This window comes from Budorcas taxicolor, chromosome X, assembly GCF_023091745.1.
Source record: "Budorcas taxicolor isolate Tak-1 chromosome X, Takin1.1, whole genome shotgun sequence".
Lineage (NCBI taxonomy): Eukaryota > Metazoa > Chordata > Mammalia > Artiodactyla > Bovidae > Budorcas > Budorcas taxicolor.
In genome coordinates this window covers 47,871,265-47,883,955 of record NC_068935.1, presented here as the reverse complement: position 1 = coordinate 47,883,955, position 12,691 = coordinate 47,871,265, and the positions used below count along the sequence as shown (strand labels likewise).

At 44.1% G+C, this 12,691-nt stretch overlaps 1 protein-coding gene across 1 annotated transcript; it reads right to left on the bottom strand.

The window, feature by feature from the left end:
- Positions 1–11,602: 11,602 nt before the first annotated feature.
- HAPSTR2 (HUWE1 associated protein modifying stress responses 2) lies at positions 11,603–12,436 on the bottom strand. The gene has a single exon (XM_052663901.1). The coding sequence runs from the start codon at positions 12,434–12,436 to the stop codon at positions 11,603–11,605; it is 834 nt and encodes a 277-aa protein (XP_052519861.1).
- Positions 12,437–12,691: the final 255 nt, after the last annotated feature.

The following is a 12,691-nucleotide window of genomic DNA, read 5'->3' as shown; positions in this document are numbered from 1 at the left end:
AAGTCAGCATATCTTTCTGAGCCTCAATTTCCTTACCTGTAATAATGTCACATAAAGAAACTACAAGCATCAAATGTAATCATCCATGCAAAAACACCTGGTAAACTGTAACATGCTCTCAGTCATGTCTGACTCTTGGTGACCCCATGGACTGCAGCAAGCCAGGCTTCCCTGTCCATCACCAACTCCCAGAGCCTACTCAAGCTCATGTCTGTCATGTTGGTGATGCCATCCAAGCATCTCTTCCTCTGTCATCCCCTTCTCCTCCCGCCTTTGATCTTTCCCAGCATCAGGGTCTTTTCCAATGAATCAGTTCTTTGCATCAGGTGGCCAAAGTGTTGGAGTTTCAGCTTTAGCATCAGTCCTTCCAATGAATATTCAGGACTGATTTCCTTTAGGATGGACTGTTTGGATCTCCTTGCAGTCCAAAGGACTCTCAAGAATCTTCTCCAACACCATAGTTCAAAAGCATCAGTTCTTCAATGCTCAGCTTTCTTTACAGTCCAACTCTCACATCCATACATGATTACTGGAAAAACCATAGCTTTGATTAGATGGAACTTTGTTGGTAATAATAACTATATGTAAAACAGATAGCCAGTGGGAGTCTGATGTTCGATGCAGGGCACCCAAAGTTGGTGCTCTGTGACAACCTGGAGGGGTTGGATGGGGATGAGGGGTAGGATGGGGGCTCAGGATGGAGGGGACACATGTATACCTATGGTCAATTCATACTGATGTATGGCAAAAGCCACCACAATACTGTAATTATCCTCTAAATAAAATAAACTTTTAAATGATATAAAAAACAATACCAATTAATTAAATGCCCTCTACTCCCCCTTCCAAAGCCAACAATGGACATGATATAATCAGTAGCTAACAGGAAAATACCACATCAAAAAACATAATTTTTTTGTTGAAGTATCGATTTACAACATTGTGCTAGTTTCAAAGTGATTCTTTTGTTCATATTTTTTCAGATTATTTTCCATTACAGATTATTTTATGAGATACTGAATATAGTTCCCTGTGCTATACAGTAAGTCCTTCTTGCTTATCTATTTTATGTATAGTAGCTCATATCTGTTAATCCCAAACTCGTAATTTATTCTTCCCCTCACCTTTCCCCTTTGGTAACCATAAGTTTGTTTTCTATGTCTGTGAGTCTGTTTCTGTTTTGTAAATAAGTTCATTTGTATTATTTTTACAATTCCACATATGCGTGATATCGTATGGTATTGGTCTTTCTCCAACTTACTTCACTTAGTATGATCATCTCTAGGTCCATCAAAGAACATAATTTTAATCAAATAGCCTAAGTTTGGAGCCCTGGCTTGAAAAGGAAAAGCCTGCAGTCACAGCGAACATCAGAAAAGGCATGCCAGGTTGGAGCTAACTTGGCCTCTGTGGAGTCTCTGGCACCAAGGGTCCATTATGGGAATAAAACAAAGCTTCACCCCAGAATGACTCTGTTCAGAAAATGCATGCAGAAAGCCTCAGGGAGTCAGTGAACTTCACCCTGTTAGGATCTATCTCAAATTTGATCCTGTAGAATATGTTGAGAGTAACTCATTAAATTAACTGACCTGAAAATACTGATCCTTTAAGGCCCAGTTTCATTATGTCTTCCATAACCACCCTCTGAATCTCTTCAAATGGAAGTAATCTCTCCCCTAGTCTGCGCCCCAAATAAAAGTGGTACCCCTCTAGTAATGGCACTCAGGCACATTGTGTTTACCTTAGAATTTGTGTGTGTGTGTGTGTGTGTGTGTGTGTGTGTGTGTGTATTTCTGTACACACATGTGCCTACATACTTGTGTACTGCATTACTCATAAGAATCTGCTTGCAATGCAGGAGACCTAGGTTCAGTCCCTGGGTTGGGAAGATGCCCTGGAGAAGGGAATGGCAACCCACTCCAGTATTCTTGCCTGGAGAATCCCATGGACAGAGGAGCCTGGCAGGCTATAGTCCATGGGGTCGCAGAGTCGGACACAGATGAGCGACTAACACTTTCACTTCACTGTCTCACTCACAAGAGTATAATCTAAGCTCATGTCAGCAATCATATAATCCTTCATAGCATCAAGCACACTGCCTTACACATAGTAGTTGCTCAACAAGCACTGCTGACTGTTAAAGAGAATAAAAACTATGCATTTACTATTAAGTATTTTCCTTTTTTCTGTGCCCTGTCTACTTCAGGCTTTAAGGTCTTCCCCTCCTTATCGAATCCTGTGATGAAGGGGAAAAGTCCATAGAGTTACAGCTGACTATAGGCATATTTTTAGAAAAATAGAAAAATCAGTATATAGCATAAGAAACATAATCACTGTTCCTGAAGAAAAGTGGTCAATGATCTCGGATCTGAGAGCAGGAATTCTCATTCTGGATGGAGCTGAGTATAGCCGTACTGTTAAACCCCTCAAGGGAGGTCAGTGTCCTTGAATTATCATAAGTCCCCATCCCAACTGTAGCTTAAGTCCATCTAGGATGGCACTGTCCAATACTAGAGCCACTAGCCACATGTGCCTATCTGACCACGTGATGTATGGAGAATGAACTGAGGTATACTGTAGATATAAAACACACAAAGGATTTCAAAGACTTAGTACAAGATTCTAAAAATAAGATATCTCATTAGTAATTTTTATATTGATTACATGTTGAAATGAAAATATTTTCAATATATTAGGTTAAATAAAATATATCATTAAAGTTAATTTACCTTTTTAAATGTGGATACTAGAAAATTGAGAATTACATATGTGGCTTGCATTATATTTCCATTGAACAGCACTAAAATTGGACCCCCTCAAAAAAATCTATCCTTGAAACAATCCAAATGCTAATAACTAGCATTTCCACCATCTCTTCTTGAAACTAACATGACCCTCCAAATCAAAGGACTATGACACAAAGACTACATTTAATACAAGACTACATTTTCATCTTCAAAGTACCTGAGTCTGTATCCAAGCTAGTAGTCGATGTTCCAGATAAATGGCTTCCAAGCAGAGACGAGACTTATAAAATTTTTCAAGAGTTACAAGTAAATAAGAAAAGGCATTGTTGAACTTCCTAAACAATGAAACCTCAATATTTATCAACTCGTGCTGACTTGATGCGACAACAAAGCAGAAAGGTAAAATAAAATCCAAAAGCTTTGCATGAGGTAGCACGGGGCTTGTATCCTAACAATTGTTTGTTGAATTGAACTGAATTTGGAAGAGGCTGTCTAATTGGATTTGATCTTTTTTTAAACTGAAGTCAATGAACCAGGGTATGTCCATACACAACCCGAAAGCTCTCCAGTGAGTCTATTAACATGTGTTTAGGGTGGATACTGTGCTTTCTTAGCCCTTTATATAGCAACTACTAGATGCCTGCTAGAGCACTAGCTGCTTTAGGGCAGAATTAGGCATAAGCGTAATCTTCATTGGAATAAGTACCTTCTTATCCTCATGTTTCACCTAAGGTAGGCGAGCACCTGTGGCATGGGCCCTGGGGACAGCATCATAAATGAGCCTCCAACTACTGCCCACACCTGTGGTAGTTAAATTTTATCATCCATAAAGATTTGGGCTCTGTGTATCAGGCACAGATAGCACCTGAAATTGGAGTATTAAAAAGAGACTTTAAGAACTAGGAAGAACTCATTAACTAGGTGGGAGGAACCCTTTCACAGTGTACACATACCTCAAATCATCATGTTGTACATTTTAAATTATCTTACAATTTTATTTGTCAATTATACCTCAATAAAAAGGAGAGAAATGGGAAAAACCGATTTTCAAGCAAAGGGAACGTAAATACTGACAGAACAGCCCTGTTAAATTGCACATAATTCCACTTACAACATGAAAAGCCCAAACCAATATCAACAGGTCTATTCAGTTAATTCAGTGAAATACAAAGAGAAAAACATTCAACCCAGGCATTTGGCACTGTGAAAACAGACTATATGCAGTTGATGGATCAATCTGTTTTCAATAGGTTGTGTGTTCACCCTGTGGGCACAGACTTAGTCTGTGACTATTGCCTTAGAAAAGGCAACAGTCTGATCAGATATAGTAATGTGAAGATGGTCACAGTGGTCCAGGAACCCCTGGTCAAACTTTACCCATATTAGGGCACTCTCACACTGGGCTGTTTTGAATGAAACCCAAATCTATTTATGTATTTTCCTAGCCTTCTTTATCACCTCCTTGTGTACCATTGAGCAGTTTTTGAGGAGACAAGCCACTATTACAATATTGTTAAGGCCCTTCTCGTTTTCTAGTTCAAATCCTTGTTCATGCTGTTTGCTAAGTACTTGTTCCCTGTGACAGCTTTCAGCCAAACAGAACACACTGAATGCTGCATTCCAAACCACTCTGTCCTGCTGGGCTCCGAGTGAAACAAGCTCTTCAAACTTCATCATGTGAGCTTTTCACAAGGAACAATCTCCCTCAGACAATTCCATTCAGAGATACTATCTGTGAAACTGGGACTCGGGAAAGGGGTGACATCACAGGCTTCCCTCTCCCATTGGGGTCATGACCACCAAGGTTGTATTCGAGAGGCTCCCATGTGGTGTGGCACATGACTTTCTTAATCATCTAACATTTCTCCCAACTTTCCCAGAAGCTTCCAATTTAAGATAGCTACACTTAAACACAAAATTGGGTACTGATGTCAAGAAAGCCTGGGACTTCAAGAAGGGAAGAATGAGAAATTTGCAGCCAGGGTCTCTACTAGGGATACGAGAGGAAATGCAAGACACACTATATAATATGTGCCATATGTAAGGGTTTGGGGCAGTGTACTAGGAATCCTAGAAACACAAAGGATTCTATCCAACAAAGAGGCTGGGCGGGGGGCGGGGGGAAGACAAGAAAAAGGTGAGAAAATGGTAGTTGAAATGTCCAAAGCCCAGGTTTAGAGATGAAAGCTTTGACCATGGCAAGAAGGCTTATTTCACTGATGTGGTGAGCCAGCTTGCCGGCAATTAGACAGGAGGGCAAGCACACGGCTGTAGTCAGCGGAATGTGGGGTTGTTTTCAGAAAGGCCTGCCTGGCAGCTCCTGAAGATGAGGAGAGCAGCTCATGCATTCAGGACGGTTTCTATTTCTGTTCTTGCCAGAGTTGGGCCATGTGGACTCAATGGACTTCCAGGTGCCCCTTTATTAATAGTCTAATGAGTCTATGAACTCATCTCTCTTTGAAACATCCTCCTGCTCGACCTGCTATTTTTGAGAAAGGAAACTGCCCAACTAAGGGGGTATTTGACTCTAATATACCCCTTAAACATTCAATATTGTTTTAACTTCTTGACCTCGTAAGGAAGATGGAACAAAAAGAGAGAGAGAGGTAAGCTGCTACATTCCCATCTTACAAGTGGCCAGGCCATTACCACCCAGTGAGTGAAGCTTGGAATTGTGTCAACATGGCAGTCCTGATTTTAAGGAACTCACAGAGCTCAGCTGTTCAGACACTAGATCATTGAAATGAGACTATCACAGAAAGAAGGTCATCACTACCAGTGCCAATTAAACCAGAGACCAGAAAGTGCCAGAGTTTGTGTAGACCTTAAAGATTATCTAATAAAACCAACTCCTTTATTTCATATCAAGCAAAAAAATAAAAATAAAAATAAAGGGCTGACTTGTTCAAGGTCAGTTATTAGGAAGGTCAAGACCTAAGCCAGGATCTTGTGTGCTTGCCACTGAAGCCTGAGACAGTACAATCATATTTACAAGCAAGAAAGGACACTGATAACTTTTTATATGCTACACTTCTCCAGGGAAGCACATTTAATACCTGATTAAAACCACTCCTCCAAAGTTTTGCTTTGAGCTATTCTTCCCACAATGTAATTCTATGACAAAAGTAATTCGTTCATTAAAAAAAAAAAGTATAGTGTAATGCTGAATATGCCTTTTCAGTGTATATGTGCAGTAATGCAGATTCTTACCCACCTCCTACAGAAGAGACCCTCTTGGGGTGAACATTTTAAGTTCTCTTTAACTTTCTGCATACTAAAAAGCAGAGACATAACTTTGCTGAGAAAAGTCCATCTAGTTAAAGCTACTGTTTTTCCAGTAGTCACATATGGCTGTGAGAGTTGAACCATAAAGAAAGCTGAGCAGTGGAGAACTGATGCTTTTGAACTGTGGTGTTGAAGAAGACCCCTAGGAGTCCCTTGGACTGCAAGGAGATCAAACCAGTCAATCCTGAAGGAAATTAACCCTGAATATTCATTGGAAGGACTGATGCTGAAGCTGAAACTCCAATCAATACTTTGGCCACCTGATGCGAAGAACTGACTCATTAGAAAAGACCCTGATGCTGGGAAAGATTGAAGGCAGGAGGAGAAGGGGATGACAGAGGATGAGATGGTTGGATGGCATCACCAACTCAATGGACATGAGTTTGAGTAAACTCTGGGAGTTGGTGATGGACAGGGAACCCTGGCGTGCTGCAGTCCATGGAGTCACAAAGAGACACGACTGTGCATCTGAACTGGGAATGAACTTGGTGTTTTACAGTCTCCTGGGGGCAAAGACAAACTAACAAACACAGTGTTAAGTCCTAAGTGGGAACTCTGGGATAAGGCATTTAATCATAACTTGGAAGGGCAAGGAAGATACCCGAAAAAATAAAAAGGTAATGCGTGAGGTAAGCTTTGAAGACTGAGCTGGAATGAAGTAGACAAAAAGGAATTTAGGGCAGGGCATCAGAGGCCAAGGAAGCAATAAGGTAAATTGACCCAGAGTCCAGAGATTATAAAAAGTTTAGGAAACTTTAAGTGGTCCAGGTTGGCTGGTGGCTAGAGTGCAGTGGTAGTGGCAAGGGGTGACTTATATTTCCTGAACGCATAACTCCAACAGCTTCCCCCAAACAAACACAACAGAGAAAAGAAAGTATGCTTGCCAGGCCAGAGAGGCTTCACAACAACACAAGTTTCCTAGTTTCACTTGATCATCAACATATTAATTAAAAGGCCAAACACAATATAACTGAGGAAGGTCCAGTGAAGCGAGCAACGGACTGGAACCAGCTAGGGGGTAGCAGTCTTACCAGTAAGTCACTGTGGCCCTCCCTGGTGAGGTCAGTTGTCCTATTTGTAAACTGAATACCGTTAACCCTGCCAAAGATGATCTTTAAGGTCCCTCTTGATCTAAATTTGGGAAGGATTCCAGAGTCCAGAGATGATAAAAAGTTTAGGAAACTTTAAGTGGTCCAGGTTGGCTGGTGGCTAGAGTGCGGTGGTGGTGGCAAGGGGTGACTTATATTCCCTGAATGCATAACTCCAACAGCTTCCCCCAAACAAACACAACAGAGAAAAGAAAGTATGCATATACTACTGGAAGAGGTCCCTAAACCTCCTGATTAACTAACAACGAATCCTCCCCTGACCTCTACTCCATCATCAGTTCACAAAAGGCAAAGTAATCTAAGTGCAATGTTTCCTGTTTGTAATTTTGATTAAGAAGCAGTGGTCTAATGAATAAAATACTCAGCTAAAGGTTAGGAAATCAGAGCCTTCTCTCAGTCTCCTATGAAAGGACCAAATGAGGAAACATCAGTTAATAACGTTTTTCCTCCATCTTCTCAACTGTGCTCCTAGAAGAAAAATGTGTGCAATATGCAAAGTCATGATGAAGATAATACGTACAAATGAGGAGATTCACTTTAAGCTGGGACACAAGGCTCACCAGCAATAATAATTTAAAATGAGCCCCTTGAATCAATCACAAATCTCACAGTGGGGTCACTGGAGTTTCAGACTTCACTGTGCACCATGACCACCGACGCCTCCTCCTGAAAGGAGGTCACTTCCGGGACCCTCCCACTGAGACTGTAATTCACCTGGAGGGGGCTTCTGAAGTGGCCAGCTTCAGAAGCAACTCAGTGGATTCTCAAGGGAGGTGGTCATGGAACTGACCACACTTTGCAAAATGCTGAATCAAACAGTGAGGAAAAGGCTGCAGGGGAGAATCATCTAGAAATTAGAGCATGAGCTTCAGGTGCCTTTCCTGGGCAGTAGACACACAAGAGAAAGAGAGCAGAATAGCTATAACTGGGTCTGGATGAGGGCTTACTCATCCACCAATTAAATGAATATTCATTGTGTGCCCATGGATCAGGCACTGTTAGGCTCTGGGGGTTACAGAAGGAAACAAGACAAATGAGGTCCCTGCCCTCGTACTAACATGCCCTCTTGCAACTCTCTAAACCTACCTGTTAAAACTGCTGTGGTGGCTCAGCCAGCCTTGTAGCCCCAAATGCCCCAGTGATTTCCTGCAGGAGGGCTCTCCAACACAAGAAGCAGAAGAATGATAAAAGGCAGGGCTGTTTTGTTTCTTTAAGACTAGCCCATCAAGAGATTCTGCAGCTGGAACTGAAGGCTTCCTCAGCCTAGAAGCAGTGCAGAACACACACGGAAGGTGCCTCCTACCTGCTATGGTCTGAAGTGTGGGAGGTTCTAAGTGAGCAAAGGCTTCCCAGAGAAAGCCCTGTCAAGTCAAACATCTCCACAATCCTGGTTAACCAAATGGCAACTTCCGCAGGAAAGAGCATCCCACGGGAATAGTCTGGTTACCACCAGCTCCAGTGTCTCACTGCTGGACCAATCTTCCTAAAGCACATATTGAGTGGTATCACCCTGCCCTAGGACAGAAGCTAAAGCACTGAGCCAGGCATTTGAGACCCTCTGCACTTTGGCCCCTATCTCCCCCTGCCTCTACATACCCAGCACCTATGATCCCCTGAACACAGTTTACTGTTTTTCTCCTTCCCAAACTTTGTTATATTCTTCCCCTGCTAGGATTACCTGAGCCCTCCCTTCCTACCTGTTCTTCTGGGCACCTGTTTAAATGCCACCTCCTCCACAAGCTGTGACCCGCTGGGCAAGGCAGGCCTCTGTTTTTCTGCAGAGACCTTTGGTTCTTTGCATACAATTAGAAATGCTTTCTGGACTGTATTTTGGCTTCCCAGGTGGCACTAATGATAAAGAACCCACCTGCCAATGCAGGAGATGTAAGAGACGTGGCTTCAAACCCTGGGTCGGGAAGATCCCCTGGAGGAGGGCGTGACAACCCACTCCAGTATTCTTGCCTGGAGAATCCCATGGACAGAGGAGCCTGGCAGGCTACAGTCCATAGGGTCGCACAGAGTCAGACACAACTGAAGTGACTTAGCATGCTGGACAATATTATCTTTCAAGCCAGGATGTGCTTTTTGAGGGTCAGGATATTTTTTGTTTTTTAAACATCCCTTCTCAGGGCCTAGCATGGTGCCTCAGTCTGTATTTGCAAAGTGCCTCAATAGCAAGTTTTTAATTCTACTAGGGAATTCACCTTATTTTGTTGTATTATTTCAATGCACTAGTCGATTACAAATCTATTTCAAAGGCCACACTAATGAAACAATAACTTTGATATGCACCTAAAGGCAAGGTATTACACATCTATATATACTATTTTGTGCACTGGTTTGGGGAGAGCCTGGGGAAGATTTGTACATTTTAACTTTCCCCCACCCATTCCATAACCTCACTCCCAACTCCTCCATCCCCATCCCACCCAGTCTACCCTTTCATCACCTCTACTCCACCTCACCCTTATTCAGAACCACTTTGGCCTTTTATGTATCACTAAGACTCTCACTTTCAAATCCTCTCCATCTTTACCCACCTTCTCATAGTCTTCCAGGCCAGAGGAAGTAGATCTTTGACTACTGTACCAGTTGCAAGGTGCATCTCTCAGGCAATTTTAGGAACTACAAGCCAGCCCTAAAATCCCGAGTGATGACCCTGAGTACTCACATGTTAAACACACTTATAATTAATATAAGATCTGGGATATTTAGGCATGTTTTACCTATGAAACAGTAGTTTCCATCTCAAACACAGAGATTCTGTTTTTTCCTGATTTCTAAACCAATCTATTTTTTTTTTTGCCTTTTGCAAAATATAGTGGATTTTAACATTTTACTGATTTGTATTTATAGAGAAGCGAGAACATTAATGCTTTAGGTACCAAGCATTGTGCTAGATACTTGAAATACGGGCTTTATCTTACCGTCACAATGACTTTAGGAGACACATAGTTCCATTTTACAGATGAAAAACTGAGACCAAAAGACATCAAATGATTTGCCCAAAATCACACAGTGTATCTGTGGGACTACCATTCTACTGTTGATTTTTTGACACAAAGTGTATGCTCTTTTAATTAGATCATGCTATACCCTTAAATGGGGCTTCTCTGATGGCTCAGTGGAGAAGAATCTACCTGCCATGCAGGAGACCTGGGTTCAATCCTTGGGTCAAATAGATCTCCTGGGAAAGGAAATGGCTACCCACTCCAGTATTCTTGCCTGGGAAATCCCATGGACAAGCTCCCAGAGGAGTCTGGCAGGCCATGGAGTCACAAATAGTCAGACATGCCTTAGCAACTAAACAACAACAATATAACCTTACATGGGGCTTCCCCGGTGGCTTAGCAGTAAAGAATCTGCCTGCAATGCAGTAGATGCAGGTTCTATCCCTGGGTCAGGAAGATCCCCTGGAGGAGAGCATGGCAACTCACTCCAATATTCTTGCCTGGAGAATCCCATGGACAGAGAAGCCCGGTGGGTTATAGTCCATAGTGTGGCACAGACTTGGACACCACTGAAGTGACTTCACACATACATACCCTTAAATAAAACCCAGAAACTCATTCTACTTTGTCTTCCACTTCAAAACAGAGATCACCAAAAAGATTTAACCTCAGAAAAAGGGACATTTGATATCCCTAAGAAAAAGGAATACCACCAAGCCACCAGGAATGCCATCTTTGACCTCAGGCTCTCAATTGTTGGCTTAACTTTCCTAAAAAGGGCGTTAAATTGACTCAATAGCAACTTATTACCTGTCCAACCATCATAGCACTTTACCTCATCACATAATCACCAAAATGACTATTTTAAGAAAGAAAACTCACAACCTCATAGGTACACCTTGCACAGTTTCTATCTAGAAATCAGGTTCATGGTACGTGGAGCCAAAACGGAATGTTCCAGATTTCACAAAGATGTCAAGTTTTGCATTCTGATAAAAGGTAACTGAACTAGAAGGAAAAAAAACAAAAACAGTTAAAGCAAACAATTAACCAAACAATAAAGGATAAGACTATCCCATACCCAAGCAAACACCTGTTAGTCCTTCTAAGACTTTTAAATAAAGTCACATTTATTCATTCAACAAACATTTATTAAGCACCAGCAACTGCGCTAGATGCTATGGAATATAACTGTGAACAAGATAAACCAGGCTCCCGCTTGACCGGATACTTCTGCATTAAATGGTCTTGCTAACTACTACATGGTACTTGTATTCTGCTAGTATTATAATTCTGGGAAAGTCAGAGTCATAGGGAGCCTCTTCCGGAATACTTTTAAAGTTTTTTTTTGTTGTTGTTGTTTGTTTTTGTTTTGGGGGTTTTTTTGTGGCAAACTGATAGAAATCTTTGTTTAACTTAGAGAAGAGATCGTCTGGAGGACCCTTTTGACGAGCAAGTTGATGGCCCGGCAAAATGGCAGCTGGCGACCCACGAGGCAGTTCAGACCGGTTTAGGCCATTCGGTTGCGCTTGTGGGTTGGGGAGTCCGTGTCGCCATCACCACACTCGGCCGAGGTGCGCTTGCGGGACCCCCCACTGTCCAGGCAGAGGGCCAGTTCTTCACAGTCGATCGGGCTCAAGTCATCCTCGAGAAAGCTACTTCTTCGGCGGCCAGCACCGGCGACCTCGCTGGCTTGAGGCGGGGAGCCGGGCGCGCCAGATTGCACGCTAATGCTGGCCATGGCGCCGCTGAGGCCGTGAAGGGCGATGGCCTCGTGGAACGGCTGCAGGTCGACGTCCACCGACGAGCCCGATTCGGTGGCGGCGGCCTGGCTGGGGGCTTCTGAGGCCGGCTTCGCGGGCATCCTCGGGGTACGAGGCGGCGGTGGGGGCGCCGGGGGCACCTTGCCACACAGGAAACTGATCAGATCTTCGCGAAGGATGATGCTCCGGCCCTTCTTCACCCATTCCAGCACATCTTTGATGCGACGCTGGTGGCCCACCTGGATGCCCAGGTCAAAACTTCGTTGGTGGGCATGCCCGCTCTCTTTGTAGAGGCTGGTCACGGCCATGGCTGCATTCTGGAAGGGGTCCCACATGGAGAGTCCTGGCTGTTGGCACCCCGCATCCTTGTAGAGCTGGGCCACGGCGGTGGCTGAGGTCTGGAAGAGGTGCCACAGCTTCTGCTGCTCGCTCTTGAGCCCCGCCGTCTCGGGGGCCGCCTCCTCCTGCAGATCCGGGGGCAGCTCCTCTTCCTGCTCCACCTCGGCCAGGCACTGGCGCTCCCACTTAGAGAACCAATGCTCCGCGACCTCGGCCTCGCCCTCCTTCGGCTGCTCCTCCATCCTCCTCCTTCTGGCCGCTCCTCTCCTCCACCTCCACCTCCTCCTCAGCCTCCTCTGGCTTCTCCACCTCACCTCCGGCTCCGAGCTCCCCTCCTCCTTCTGCGACCGCCGCCGCCGCCGCTGCTGCTGCTGCCGCCGCCGCCGTCTCCTCCTCAGCCACCGCGAACACCGCCGCCGCCTCCTCCGCGTGCGCCGGCGGGCGGGAGCGCGGGCGGCGGGGCCCTGAGGCCAACGGTTCCGGCGCGCCGCCCGCGG